This window comes from Phocoena sinus, chromosome 10, assembly GCF_008692025.1.
Source record: "Phocoena sinus isolate mPhoSin1 chromosome 10, mPhoSin1.pri, whole genome shotgun sequence".
NCBI lineage: Eukaryota > Metazoa > Chordata > Mammalia > Artiodactyla > Phocoenidae > Phocoena > Phocoena sinus.
In genome coordinates this window covers 82,814,342-82,830,084 of record NC_045772.1, presented here as the reverse complement: position 1 = coordinate 82,830,084, position 15,743 = coordinate 82,814,342, and the positions used below count along the sequence as shown (strand labels likewise).

The 15,743-nt window shown below is 36.6% G+C and overlaps 1 protein-coding gene across 4 annotated transcripts in view; it reads left to right on the top strand.

Moving 5' to 3' along the window:
- Window positions 1–15,743, top strand: part of LRMP (lymphoid restricted membrane protein) — a 50,650-nt gene that overhangs the window by 32,868 nt on the left and 2,039 nt on the right. For 3 of the 4 annotated variants that reach the window (XM_032644246.1, XM_032644244.1, XM_032644243.1), the window contains 6 exons: window positions 4,007–4,141; window positions 10,594–10,741; window positions 11,635–11,678; window positions 13,371–13,433; window positions 13,551–13,600; window positions 13,892–13,993. In XM_032644246.1, coding sequence (XP_032500137.1) covers window positions 4,007–4,141; window positions 10,594–10,741; window positions 11,635–11,678; window positions 13,371–13,433; window positions 13,551–13,600; window positions 13,892–13,993 — 542 coding nt within the window. The remainder of the gene's footprint in view (window positions 1–4,006; window positions 4,142–10,593; window positions 10,742–11,634; window positions 11,679–13,370; window positions 13,434–13,550; window positions 13,601–13,891; window positions 13,994–15,743) is intronic. The other variant, XM_032644245.1, reaches the window with a different exon arrangement.

Here is a 15,743-nt window from a genome sequence, read left to right as displayed (position 1 = left end):
AGTATGTTCACGTTGTTGTGAGATAGACCTTCAGAACTTTTTCATCTTGCTTACTGAAACTCTATAGCCATTAAACTATTCCCCTTTTGCCCTTCTGTCAGCCCCTGGTAATCACCATTCTGCTTTCTGTTTCTATGAATTTGACTACTTTAGATAGCTCATGTAAGTGGAATCATATAGTATTTGTCTTTTTGTAACTGGCTCATTTCACTTAGCATAATGTCTTCAAATTCATCCATGTTGTAACATGTGGCAGGCTTTCCTTCCTTTAAGGCTGAATGAAATATTCCATTGTATGTATATACCACATTTTGTTTATCCATTCATTTATTGATGGACGTTTGAGTTACTTCCACCTCTTGGCTATTGTGAACATTGAATGTTGTTGCTATGAACATGGGTGTGCAAATATCTCTTCAAGACCCTGCTTTCAATTCTTTTAGAAATATGGCCAGATGTTGGATTGCCGGATCATATAGAGTTCTATTTTAAGTTTCTGAGGAACCACCGTACTGTTTTGCACAGTGGTGTTACCATTTTAAAATCCTACTAACAGTGCACCAAGGTTCCAATTTCTCTACATCCTGGCCAACATGTTATTTTCTGTTTTCTTTTTTTTTTTTAATTAATTTATTTATTTTTGGCTGCATTCGGTATTCGTTGCTGCGTGCGGGCTTTCTCTAGTTGCAGTGAGCGGGGGCTACTCTTTGTTGCGGTGCACCAGCTTCTCATTGTGGTGGCTTTTCTTTGTTGCGGAGCATGGGCTCTAGGCGTGCAGGCTTCAGTAGTTGCAGCACATGGGCTCAGTAGTTGTGGCTCGTGGGCTGTAGAGCACAGGCTCAGTCGTTGTGGCACACGGGCTTAGTTGCTCTGCGGCATGTGGGATCTTCCCAGACCAGGGCTCGAACCTGTGTCCCCTGCATTGGCAGGTAGATTCTTAACCACTGCGCCACCAGGGTAGTCCCTATTTTCTGTTTTCTGATAGTAGCCATTTAATAGGTGCAATGTAGTATCTCACTGTGGTTTTGATTTGCATTTCTTTGATGATTTGTATTGTTGAGCATCTTTTCATATGCTTATTGGCCGTTTGTATATCATCTTTGGAAAATGTCTAAGTCCTTTGCCAATTTTAAAATAGGATATGTGATTTGAAAATATTTTCTCCCATTCCATAAGTTGCCTTTTCATTCTGTTGATTATGTCCTGTGAGGCACAAAATTCTGTAAGTTTGATATAGTGCTATTTGTCTATTTTTACTTTTGTAACTTATGCTTTTGGTGTCATATTCAAGAAATCATTGCCAAATACAATGTCATGAAGATTTTCCCCTACGTTTTCTTCTGGAGTTATATAGTTTGGGATCCTACAGTTAGGTCTTTAATCCATTTTGAGTTGATTTTTGTATATGGTGTAAAATAAGAGCCCAACTTTACTCTTTTGCAGTTTTCCAACATCATTTGTTAAAGAGACTATCCTTTCCCCATTTTGTAGTCTTGGCACCCTTGTCAAAGATCATTTGACCATATATGTATAGGTTTATTTATGGGCATGCTCTTCTGTTCTACTGGTCTGTCTTTATGCCAGAACCATACTGCTTTGGTTACTGTATCTTTGTAATGTGTTTTGAAGCCAAGACATGGGATACCTTTAGCTTTGTACTTCTTTTTCAAAATTGTTTGGCTCTTTGGGGTTCTTTGAGATTCCGTATGAATTTTTCAATTTCTGAAAAAAATGCCTTTGGGATTTTGATAGAGATTACATTGAATCTGTAGATTGATTTGAATAGTATGGACATCTTAACAAAATTAAGTCTTCCAGTCCATGAACACAGGATGCCTTCCCCTTTGTGTCTTCTTTCATTTTTTCAGCAATGTTTTGTAGTTTTCAGTGTACAAGTCTTTCATCTCCTTGGTTAGGTTTATTCTCAACTATTTTATTTTTTTGGATGCTATTGTAAGTGGAATTATTTTCTTAATTTCCTTCTTAGATGGTTCATTGGTAGTACATAGAAATGCAATTGATTTTTGTGTGTTGATTTTGTACCCTACAACTTTGCTGAATTTGTTTATTAGTTCTAACAGTCTTTTTGTGGAATCTTTAGGGGTCTCTTTATGTAAGATCATGTCATCTGTGAACAAAGATAATTTTACTTCATTCTTTCCAATATGGATTTTTTGAATATATTTTTTTACTTGCTTAACTGCTCTGGATAGGACTTCCAGTACTACGTTGCATAGAAGTGGTGAGAGTAGGCATCCTTGCCTTGTTTCTGATCTTAGAGGAAAAGCTTTCAGTCTTTCACCATTGAGTATGATTTTAGCTGTGGGTGCTCATATATGGCCTTTATTATGTTGAGGTAGTTTCCTTGTATTTCTGTTTTTTGAATATTTTTATCATGAAAGGTGTTGAATCTTGTCAAATGCTTTTCTTATCAGTTTAGATGATCATGGGATATTTATCCTTCATTCTGTTAATGTGGTGTATTGCACTGGTTGATTTTCATATGTTGAACCATCCTTGCATTCCAGGAATAAACCTCACTTGGTCATGGTGTATAATCCTTTTAATGTGCTATTGAATTCAATTTGCTAGTATTTTGTTGAGGATTTTTACATCACTATTCATAATGAATATTGGTCTGTAGTTTTCCTGAAATGTTGTTGTCTGGCTTTGGTATCAGGGTAATTCTGACCTCAGAGAATGAACATGGAAGTGTTCCCTCCTCTTCAATTTTTTGCAAGAGTTTCAGGAGGATTGGTATTAACTCTTCTTTAGCTGTTTGATAGAATTCTCTAGTGAAGCCATCTGGAACTGGACTTTTCCTCTTTGGGAGATTTTTCTTTTTATAACTGCTTCAATCTCCTTACTAATTATTGGTCTACTCAAATTTTCTATTTCTTCATGATTAAGTTTTGGTAAGCCATATTCTGTTTGACTAACAACTAATATATGCTCTTCTCTTTCTAACTAATGGTGGTTATTTAAACTGCAGTAAGAAACTGTATGTCTGACAATGGTCATTCCAGTTGGTTAGCAACTTTCCAGTTGCAACTCATACATATCTGCCTGTTTCAAAAGTGGCTGCTATCTCATTGAGCACCTACTGTGTGACAAACAATTGGCATCTATTACCTCTCATGTCACAATATTCCTGGAAAGAAGATGCAGTTGTCTCCATCTGACAGATGAAGAAAAAGCAAATCAGAAAGCTTGATATTATAACATTTGTAGAATTAAGATGCAATTTACAGTCAATGATGCCTTATGGTTTTATTGGCAGCACTTTTCCTTTCTGATGCTATATAAAATTTATGGTATTTTAGACATGTGCAAGTATTAGAAATTTGCTCATGATCACACAGCTAATGAGCAATGGCTTGTTGGCTTCCAAATATGCTGTTCTCTTAATTCTTTCTCCACCCCAGTGAAACAGATGGCCTTCCATCAGGAAAGCCATCATCTTGGTTCAAGGGCAGAGGTTTGAGATAAATATTCATAAGGCAATGAAGGCGTAATGGCCTAACCAGCCCAATCTCACCTTGTCATCAATGGAAGAGCAAATATAGAAATCAGAGTCATATCTAATTCGAGTATATTTTTATTACTTTTTTTTTTTTTAATTACTTTTCTTAAAAGTTCAAACTATGTTCTTCATATAGTGCATTCAGTTCATTTATAGGCATAATTTCTTTACCATTGCCAATTAATTACATCCCATCCTATTAATTGTAGAAGAAAGATATAAACACACATGAAGGAGTAGCAAATTTGGAAAGTAAAGAAGGGATCAAAAATATTATAAAAGGCTTTGTGAATACCTGCATAGGTCTACCTCATAACCAACAAAGGTATTAATATTTCGGTATCATTCATTATTGGTCTTTGCTGCTGCTTTTCACCTTCCACAAAGATAATAGATTCATCTGCATTTACAATATAGTCAGTGTTAGAATCACTTGCTGAATACTTGGGTTGGATACTTTTTAATACTTTACTTTCTGTGCAGTCTTTAACACCTCTTTGTGAAGATGACAGCCAAGCCCAGGAAATCATTAAGAAGCTGGAGAAAAGTGTAACATTCCTCAGTCAGTGCACAGCTCGAGTGGCCAGTAGGGCTGAGATGTTGGGAGCCATTAATCAGGTAATTTGTCTCCCTTTCTCCAGTTACAATGAAATTACTAAAAGTGGATTACATTTCTAGGAAAAAACTATATTTGATCATTTCAGAATGTTCTTGATATTTTCCTATTTTAAACAATGCTACAATAAATATCCTTGTTTATGCATCTTTGCACACTTATTCATAGAGAAGTAGATTTTCAAAATTTTCTTTGTGGGAAAATCTGGGGAGACTTTAAATTTTTGAATCTCTACGTAAACAAACTTGTTAAAATATATTTTCCTAAGAAGGAGACATTTCACTGTGATGATAGTTTTAGTCTGAACATTTGTTATACACTTCTAATATTCTAGTTTCTTTTTAACCCCTCGCCAGGTAGTAATATTCTTTGTTTTATTTTTATTAAAGTTACATATGTGCATAGCTTTTTTTAAAAAAGTCAAGTAGTTCTCAAAGCCTTCTTATCCCATTTCCCATGTACCAGAGCAACAACTTTCAACTCTTTTGGTTTGTTTTTTATTAATATTCATATCTCCAAATAATATGCTTATACTGTCACCAAGTGATTCAGTTTTAGATATTTATTGGTTTCCTACTACAAAGATGAATATTTATTTATCAATCGTTCCCCCTCACACCTTTTCACTGTCTTTCACCTTATTGTTGATCTCTCTTCTTTCCTAACCAAGCTTAAATTCCATGGTCAAACATAACATTAGCTCCCTTGCATGAACTCTCAACACTTTTCCTTCTCTTGTTTTCTTTTAATCATTAGGAAAATCTACAACCTTGTTTTAAACCCATTTCTCCACCTGATTATACCTGCATAGCTGGAAAACCTCACACCTCTGTGCTGACTGAGTTCTATTGAAATTCATCACAAACCTCAAGTGGTCCTTGGGACTTCCCATCTTTCACACTTTCTCCTTTCTCCTCAAATCACCATCATGTCTTCCCCTCTCTCTCTGTCAAATAATGACTTTGCTTCTTAACTCAGTAAGAAAGTTGAGGCAATCAGAAGGGACCTGCCAAAAGCTCTGAACCTACAAGCACCTAAACCCTTGACATTGCCTTCCTTCCTGGTACGAAAGATGAGTTGTCTCTCATCCTGTCCATGGCTAACCATCCCACGTGTATATAAGATCTCATCCCTTCTAAATTACTCAGAATCTTGGGCCCCAATTCTCCCTGCATTCTTCCATCTCCAGTTTTTCCCCACGCTACTGAATCATTCCCATCAACACACAAATACGTTATTTTTAAGACAGGAAAAATAACACAAAACAAACACAAACAAAAAAATCTTTCACTCTTTCTCCTTTGGCTACCACCCTGTTTCTCTGTTCCCATTTTTAGCAAATCTCCTCAACAGAATTGTGCTGTTTCCAATCTCTCTCCTCCCAGTCTCTCTGAAACATATTCTAGTCAGCCTTAACCTACTCATTTTCCTTAACCTGTCTGCTACATTCAATACGGCTGAGCTCTTCCTCCTCCTGGAAACACTCTCCACCTTGGTTTCCAGGTACCACAGTCCCCTGGTCCTTCTCTCTACATCATGGAGCAATACCTTCCAGACTCCTTTACGGGTCCCACCCTTTCTCCCAGCCCTCTTAATCTTGATGGGCCCCAGGGCTTCACCTGTGCACGTCTGATTTCCATCGTCACTCAATCTCCATACTATCCTATGTAGTCAACTAATGACTCCCTAATTCACACACTTATCCCAAACCTCTGCCATGAGTTTCAGACTAGAACCTGCTACTGTTGACGTAGCTTGGAAGTTTGATAAGCAATTTAAGCTTAATACATCCAAAAATAAACTTCTGACAGTCCCTCCAAAAACGATTCCACACATAGTCTCCTTACCTCAGTAAAGGGCAACTCTGTCCTTCCAGTTGCTGGGGCTGGAAAACCTTGGGGGTAATTCTCAACACATTTCTCTCACACTCCACGTCTAATCCTATGGACAATCCTATTTACTTTACCATCAGAACATGTCTGGCATTCAACCACTCATTTCCCTCTCCACAGCTACCACCTTAATCTAAGCCACCATTCTATTTTTTCCCCAGATTACTACAATATCTTCCTACATGGTCTTCTTGTCTCCATCTAAATCCAATCCCCACCCCACCCCCATAGTCACTTCTCAATAAAACGGCCAGAATAATCCTTTTAAAACTTAAGCCAGGTCATGCTACTCTTTTTTTTTCATGTTACTTATTGATTCACAGCCCTCCAGTGGCTCCTCATTTTTTTCAGAATAAAAGCCCAAGTCCTTATGATGGCTTAGAAAGATCTACATGATTCCCCTGCCTTCTTACCCCTTGGACTTTATTTTCTGTGACTGTCTTCCTGGGTTATTGCACGCCAGCCACACGGGACTCGTTTCTGTTCATCATGCTGCCAACTCAGGCCCCCAGTCCTAGCTGTTCCCTATGCCTAGAATATTTTTCCTCCAGGTGTCCACATGTCTTAGCCCTCACCTTCTCCAAGTCTTGTTCAAATGTCACCTTCAGAGAATAGCCCAGCTGACCACCTGAGCTCCCTTGTAAAATTTCAACCCCTTCTACCCCAGAGCTTCTCATCCTCCCTTTCCCTGTCTTTTTTCATAATGCTGATCACGTTTTAGCATACTATTATGTTTTACTGACGTCTTATTTGTTGTCTATCTCCTCTCACTAGAATATAAGCTCCATGAAGGCAGGAATATGTGTCTGTATGGCTCACTGCTTGTCTCCTCAATGCCTAAAATGTGCATAGCAAGTACTCAAAAAGTTTTTGTTAAATGAGGGAGTATATGACACAAAAAGCAATGGCAAAAGAATAGATAAATTGGACTTCCTCAAAATTAAAAACTTTTGTGTATCAAAGGACATTATCAAGAAAGTGAAAATGTAATCTACAGAACGGAAGAAAATATTTGAAGATCATATATCTGTTAAGGGCCTAGTATCCAGAATATATAAAGAACGCTTGCAGCTTGACAGAAAGAGAAACAACCCAATTAAAAAAATGCAAATAAGACTTGAATAGGCATTTCCCTAAAGAAGATATACAAATGGCCAATAAGCACATGAAAAGATGCTTAATTATTAGGGAAATGAAAATCAAAACCATAATGGTATACATCTTCACACCCACTAGGATAGCTATAATAATAGAAAAAGAAAGGAAGGAAGGAGGAAAATAACCAGTGTTGACAAGGATGTGGGGAAATTGCAATATTATTATCATATTATTAATATATTATTTAACCATTAAAAGGAATGAAGTGTTGATACATGCTACAATGTAGATGAATCTGGAAAAATTTATGCAAACTATAGGTGCTAGACACAAAAGTCACATATTGTATTTACCCATTCTAGATACTATTTATATATAGTATCTAGAATGGGTAAATCTTTAGAGAAAGGTAGAAGGTTGGTATTGGCTAGGTTTTGGTGGGGAGGGATGAGTGGGGAGTAATTGTTTAGTGGGTATGGGCGTTTACTTTGGGGTGATGAAAGGGTTTTGGAACTAGATAGAAGTGGTGGTGGCACAACATGGTGAATGTACTAAATGTCACTGAATTGTTCACTTTAAAATAGTAAATTTTATATTGTGAATTACACATCAATATAAAAAAAAGAAAAAATACAATGAATGTATTTTGTCAGGTTCCAATTCAAACAAAACTGTAAATAGATGTTTTTGAGACAATTGGGAAAATATGAATATGGATTAGATGATAAGATGTTTCTGTTAATGTTGTTAGACGTGATCATGGCATTGTGGTTATTTAAGACAATACACTCCTATTTTTTTTTTTTTTAGATACTTACTGAAATGTTTATGAGTAAAACCACATGATGTCCATCACCTGTACTTAAAAAGAAATAGCATTCAAAACTTGAGATGAAACTCATATAGCAAAATGTTAGTGGTTCTTGAAACTGGTTAATAGATATGTGTGGGTTTATTGACTACTTTTTGTGTCTGTTGAAATTATCGTAATAAAAAGTTTTAATTAAAAAAAGTGGATGAATAATATTAGATCTATATTATCTGTAAACATTATTACGCCCGTGTAAATTCTATTCATAGCAGAGACAGTAGTCTGTTATGATGTCTTTTCCTTCTTTGCACAATGTTCATGTTCTTCGTGGAGTTAATCATTTTCCTTTGCCATGATTGTTATGCTTAGTTTTCTATTTACTTATCTCTAATTTATTCTCAGCCTCTCCCAGGGAGTCTAGATCTCACAATACATTCAAACTCATCAGGTATTCTGTCAATTTCTTCATTGAGATGTTGCTTCCAGAGATTTTTGACCTGTCAGTCTCAACTGACTGTTCTTCAGGCTCAACACAAAAGTCTTAGGAATTCTTAAATGAAGATTTCTTTCACTTCTTTCTTTTTTTTTTTTTTTTTTTTTTTTTTTTGCGGTATGCGGGCCTCTCACTGTTGTGGCCTCTCCCGTTGCGGGGCACAGGCTCCGGACGCGCAGGCTCCGGACGCGCAGGCCCAGCGGCCATGGCTCACGGGCCCAGCCGCTCCGCGGCATGTGGGATCCTCCCGGTCCGGGGCACGAACCCGCGTCCCCTGCATCGGCAGGCGGACTCTCAACCACTGCGCCACCAGGGAAGCCCCTCACTTCTTTCTTGAGTTGAATCCCATTTTCTGAATCCCATACCTCCTTCTTTGCTGGCTTACTTTTTTATTTTGGTGGAACATCTCACGCGTTTTGCTGAGGGAAAGAATGCCTGGGAGGTAAACTTTTTAAAACGTTATATAACTGAAAATGGCTTTATTCTTTATGTCTTTACGGTAGCCGGGTGAAGGATTCTAGACTAGAAATCATTTCCTTCATGATTTTTTATCTTCTTCTTAGCTTCTGGAGTTGCTATCAAACTTTGATGCCATTCTGACCCCTGAACTTTTGTTTATAATCCCTTTTTACTTTCCAGAAGCTTTTAGGATATCCTCTTACCCCTACTGTCCTTCCTTGGCATGGGTTTATTTTCAACCACTGTTTTAGGTCCTAAGCTGGAAAGTTATTTCTTGAGTTCAGAGATTTTTTTGAACTGTTTCCTTTTCTACATTTGATGGAATTTTTCTACATTTTCTATACTTCTTGAATTCCTTTCTCCTGAACTGGTCCTTTCTTGTCTGTTTTCTACATTTTTGTCATTTTGCTCTAGTTTCAGAGAAATTTCCTTAATCTTACCTTGAAACTCTTAAGTTACATGTTTTTTAATCATATTTTTAATTTCCAGACTTTTAAAATTCTCAGAATGTTGCTTTTTAATATCTTGTTCTTATTTCATAGATGCAATACTTATTCTTACTTTTCTGAAGATATTGATAGTTTCATTGAAATTTTAGTTTTTTTCTTTTTGTTTTGATTTCCTTTTCTCAGGCTAGAGGCTTTCCTCTGGCTAGTGATGACCCACTATACAGCTGACTGGGAGCTCTGTATATGTTGGGTGGGGAAGTTTCTTGTTGGCTCTGAGCTTCACACAAGCTAGGTTGTGTCACTGGGATACTCTTAACGTTGGTAGTTTTAAGACTGTCATCTTGCAATGTTAGATTCCTCAGAGAGAAGTCTTCCAACTGCCAGTCTTGAGAGTATAAGCTTGGCTACAAGTGTTTGATAGTTGGAAGAATAAGGCTCCATATCTCTAGATTCAATATATATATAGACTTTTGCTTAAATCTATTCTTTTCTGTATGATCCACTCACCATCAACTATTTGTTACTGCTCAATCCACAGACACTCTGGTTAACTCTCTCTAGATAGCCAGCTTTTGTAGTCTTCCACCAAAGTGGTAGAGGGGCTCAGCAGACCTGAGTAAGGGAGGGGATCTGTGAATCTAATCACTTTTTACACAGATTATCAACCATTTCTTCTGTTCTATCTCCAAGCTTAATTCCAAAGGCACCACTAATTCCTGAGCATTTGCAGCTTTCTGTGGTATAACCCACGTGGCTTCTAGGCTTTTCTTACTGCTTTTTTTAGGGTTCAGCTTTTCAGGTCTTAGTCATTTACCACCGGTCCTTCTACTTGGCAGGTGTTCAAAAATTTGTTATATCCTCTTCTGTTCTATTTACCTTTGTCTATTCATGCCTTAAAAAAAAAATCCCTTGTCATTTTTGTAGGATTTAAAGATGGAGTGAAGATAAGTGCATGTGTCTCATTCACTATCCTTTAACTGGGTATCAAGAATAGTATTTTCAATGTAAATTTGTTCTTTTTTTTTTTTTTTGGTACGCGGGCCTCTCACTGTCGTGGCCTCTCCCGTTGCGGAGCACAGGTTCCGGACGCGCAGGCTCAGCGGCCATGGCTCATGGGCCCAGCCGCTCCGCGGCATGTGGGATCTTCCCGGACCGGGGCACGACCCCGTGTTCCCTGCATCGGCAGGCGGACTCTCAACCACTGCGCCAGCAGGGAAGCCCTAAATTTGTTCTTTTTTTTTTTTCCTGCTAGGAAAGCCGCGTTAGTAAAGCCGTCGAAGTGATGATTCAGCATGTAGAAAATCTGAAGAGAATGTATGCCAAAGAACATGCTGAATTAGAAGAACTAAAACAGGTTCTTCTGCAAAATGAAAGGACTTTTAACCCTCTTGAAGATGAAGGTAATAAAAGTTTAAGATAATTGTATCAGTTATGTCTTTCTTTTTTCATTCTCTCTCTTACTAATTCTTATTATATAATGTCTTTAGTATAAGACCCTTATGTTAAGATTATATTAGAAGGATATGATATATAGAATATAAGAAATAACTCATTCCTGTTATTTATATAGCCCAGAGTAAGATGTCAGTTAGAAAACAAATTAGGAGACAAGATGGATTTTATGGTAGACACCAAGATTTCATTAAAATGATGACATGAGAGAATGTAACTAATCCAACTCATTGAGTTGACCCCAGTGTTGTCTACTTAGGATATGTTAGAACTGGCTTTTTCTCCACACATAAAGCAAGGCACAATAGCATAAATGAACCACTCTTATCAACAATGGTTTTGTATCCCTCGAACAAGGAAGGACTGTGACAGGGTAAGCTGATCAATAGATTGGAAAATAGGGAGACCTCTGAGACCATGGAGAATATCTTAACAGAAGGCTTATATGAACCTTATAGTTTTATTTTAAATAGACAGTATGAATGTCTATGGGCAGAATTTTCATTTTAATGATCTGTTGCCTCTTCTTGAAAAGTAATAACATGTGATGATCTTCTGATCTGTAATTTTGGACTCATTGATTCAGCAGACATTCATTTAGTGCCCCATCTGTGCTAGGCAGGCATGGTGGACATTGGCAGTGACATAGAGGACTTATTCCATTGGTTCAGATTACTAACGTTGTGAATCACCAAATAACCAGGTATTTATATTGCTCAGTAGTCTCTAGGGTCTTAAATAAATATTTTCTAACCATTGATTTTCTTTGTAAAGAATTAAGACCATTGCGTTAAATTGCACATGTAATTCCAAAAATACACAAATGTGTTTTCCCTTTCAGGTGACTGCCAAATTAAAAAACGTTCAGCTTCTCTAAACTCTAAGGTAACAAAGTCTATCAAATGTTATAGCTGAGATGGTTTTAAAATATTACTTGAGGCAACATGGCTTTAAATCATAAAACAACAGTGATTTTAATTCATATATATGTGTTATGTATATATACGTGTGTTTATATATGTACGCTTTTGTACTTCTTGCAATATTTGTACATCAATTAAGGTTGCCCGGCAGCGAGAGGAAAGCCGGTATAACGATACTTTCTCTCTCATGTGAAACCAAAGTTGGGAATAAGCAGTCCAACAGCTTCACAAAATCCCAGTCCCCGTCTCTCTTGCCGAGTCATCGACCTCAGCGCTTTGCTTCCATCTCATAGTCTAAGATAGCTTTGTCATTTCTGGGTACCAAGTCCTGGTCATTATGTTGAGTCCTGCTCCAAGAAAAAGGAAGAAGCGAGAACAGGTGTTCTCTCTACCTCTGAAGACACTTCCTAGAAGTCCCAGATAACATTTCCCTTTTCATTCTTTGTTGGAAATAAGATGAAAACAGCTTTTAGTCTGGAGGCTGTATGCCTAACTAAAAATTAGTGGGGTTTGTTACTAAGTAGAAGGGGAAAACGGGATATTGAAAGTCAACCAGCAGTTTCTGTCAGTTTGAAAATCAAGATTTCACTGAATTTTTGAGCAAGGGACTTTAAAATCATTCCATCCAAATGTTTTTCACAGATGAGGAAATTAACTTTCACAGAAGTTAAGTGATTAGTTATGATCCTGTAGTGACAGAATCATGATTAGAACCCAGGATTTTGGACCACAATTTGAGATTTTTGACGTTCAACTAACCTATAAAAATAAATTAGAAATGGTGGCTTAAGAAAATTATTCACATAAAACTTCTTCAGTTTATTTCCTGAAGTTCTACTTATTTAAATGTGAAGAGCCACAAAATATAACATTCTCCTGTACAAATCTCAAGGCTGAGGTATAAACACATCCATTCATAATAATGTCATACTCATCCTTAAATGTATTAAATGGAAAAAATGAAACCGTGAAAAAAAATTCCCTAAAATAGGTGCATATTTATCTCCTCTTGAGTTGGGGAAAACCTTTCCAAGCATAAAAGAAATGATAGCAAAAGAGTGGAAGAGATGAGGGACTTCCCTGGCGGCCCAGTGTTTAAGATTCCACGCTTCCATTGCAGGCAGCACGGGTTCGATCCCTGGTCAGAGAACTAAGATCCTGCATGCCACATGATGTGGCCCAAAACAAAACAAAACCAAACCAAAGATAACAAAAAAAAAAAAAAAAAGAGAGAGAGAGAGAAAGAGATGAAAAGATTTGGCTACATTAACGATAAAAAAATTCTGCCAAGAAATATCATTAACAAAATTAATATAGGCAAAAATCATAAACAGGTGGTTCTCAGAGCAGATACATACAGGGTTATTTGGCATAGAAAAACAGTGTTCAGTGTTACTGGAAACCTAAACAGAAAGCCTTATGTTCCTTACTTGATTGGCAAAAATTATCCATTGTTGGAGAAGGTAGAATATAAACTGGCAGAATATTTCTGGAAGGCAATTTGGCCATAACAAAATCCTTGAAAATATGTCTCCTGTCTAACTCATCAGTGATCAAGTACATGGATGTGTACATTCAAGAATACCCATCAGTGTTTCATACAAGGATAAAACATTGAGAATTTTCTAAGTGTACATTTTCCCCCTTTGGGTAGCCATCTTCTCTTCGAAGAGTGACCATTGCCTCTTTGCCCAGAAATATTGGAAATGCAGGAATGGTAAGCAAATCCCTAAGTGTTCTTAGTCAAAAGCAAATTTGTTTCCATATGACAGAAATATAAATTTACTTCACTAAATTCATATTTCATTATTTCCTTAACATCTGAATTTTAAAGGTGGCTGGGATGGAAAATAATGACCGATTCAGTAGGAGGTCAAGCAGTTGGTAAGTGTAATTTTATGGTTGCTCTTTGGGAACCTTACTGTTTTATAACCGGGCTAGAGTTAATGTTTGAAATAAGTGATATAGTAACATTTGATTTGTATGGAGTATATGCAGAATAATAAAAATTGGCATATATTCATGAAATTATTTCTTATGAAATAAGCATTATATGAATATGCCAAGGAAAAAATAAGAATATCATTTTTGTATTGATTTAGGTAGTGGGAAATAAATTGGTAATGGCTACAGAAGTATTTGATTTGACAAGTGGCTATAATCATCTTTACTTAGGCGTATTTTGGGGTCAAAGCAGAGTGAACACCGTCCCTCATTACATCGATTTATTAGCACCTATTCCTGGGCAGATGCTGAAGAAGAAAAATGTGAACTAAAGTAGGTGAAGCTTGATGTGTTTATTAACCAGATGTGCCGGGCATAATTAGTGGGGATCAGTTTTATTCTGTGGAGATGAGGTCAATGCTGCATCATCAAAAAGATCATTCATTGTTTAAGACTTTTGTGAACTATAAAGTACTATATAAATGTTACTTGCTAATACATTCACTCTCATAGCACTCAGTACTTCAAGGTTTGAGGTCTTAAGTTAGAAAAGAACCTGGAATTTGCCAGATATGTGAAGAGAATTTTTTTCCTGTATAGGTTTCTTGTCATCAGGGGGAAAGGTCAATAAAGAGCCACAGAAATAAAATTTTCATCTACTTAGATGAATTAGTGACAACATATAATGTAATATGTAATATATGCGCATTATATATACATGTCTTCCCTTTAAGTAAATGAAGACTAGGGGAAACATAAAACTCTACATTGCTATCTCTATATCTAGCAAGTTAAACAAATAAAATATACTCCTATAATGAAAGGTAGAGGGCAAGAGGGAGGGAGAAGACGACGTGCTGCCCCTAAATCCTTGGGTGACATTGGACAAACTGCTTAACATTATTTGGTCTCAGTTTCCTCATCTGTAGAGATCTTAATGAAATGATTTTATGTTGATTTTATAACACATTCATTGCGTGCCTGTTATGTGAGACACACTACGCTCAAGCTTAAGAGGTATAAAGATGAAAAAGACATAGTTCCTACCCTCAAAGCACTTTACTTTTTCCTTAAATAATCCTGGGAGTCTAATTGCATGTATTGAACTCTTTTTAGATTTAGAGTTAACATAATGGATATTTTCTAATCTGGGTTAAGAAAAAAATCAAGAGTTTCCTTGAAAAGATTATAATCTATTTTTAAATTTTTGTCAGTATGGTATGATTTCTATTGCAAAGTTTTCGCAAACGAAGACTGAAACCTTGAAAATCCTACAAGAATTCTGGCTTTTGGGCTTTGTTGCCTTTAAAAACCAAACTAAAATCTATCACATGCATTCCCTATAGGTGTTTGACTGAAAAACAAAAACAAAAACTTTGAGACACAATTCCCTTTGGCAGTTATGAGGGGATTGTAAGTTTGGGATTTCAAAATTCAAATCCAACTAGGGACTCATCAGTGAATATGAAACATGAACATGAAACAAGTTTTGTTCAGGTAAAGGACCCCTCTTTAGATAATATGATTTTATCTAAATACAGTCAACCCATTTGCTACTTCCCAGCTCATAGGTAGTTTTATACCAAACATATCTTCATAAACATGTTTAAAAGTATTAAGATTTTTTAGAGAAAGACGAAATGACACTTTGACGTTATTCCATTTTAGCACTGCTCAAAAAACCTACCGAAAAAAGAGTAAAATCAATTGTTAATGAGAAAAATTTTATGATACATTGAATGAAAAATACACGGAGAAATACAGCATCCACATTTGCTTTTTAAAGTGTAGTTACTAATACACACACAGACACACACACACGCACATGCTGAGAAGGAAAATCACAGTAACAACAGTGGTTAATTATGAATGGTGAGAATTGACTAACTTACACATGTTCTTTGTAAATCTCCCCTTTTTATTTGTTCTTTGGCTAGCATCCCAATTTTCTACAACAAACATTTGCTATTTTTCTAAATACAGAAAGTTACTTTAAAAGATTAAATTCCTGGGCTTCCCTGGTGGCGCAGTGGTTGAGAGTCCGCCTGCCGATGCAGGGGACACGGGTTTGTGCCCCAGTCCG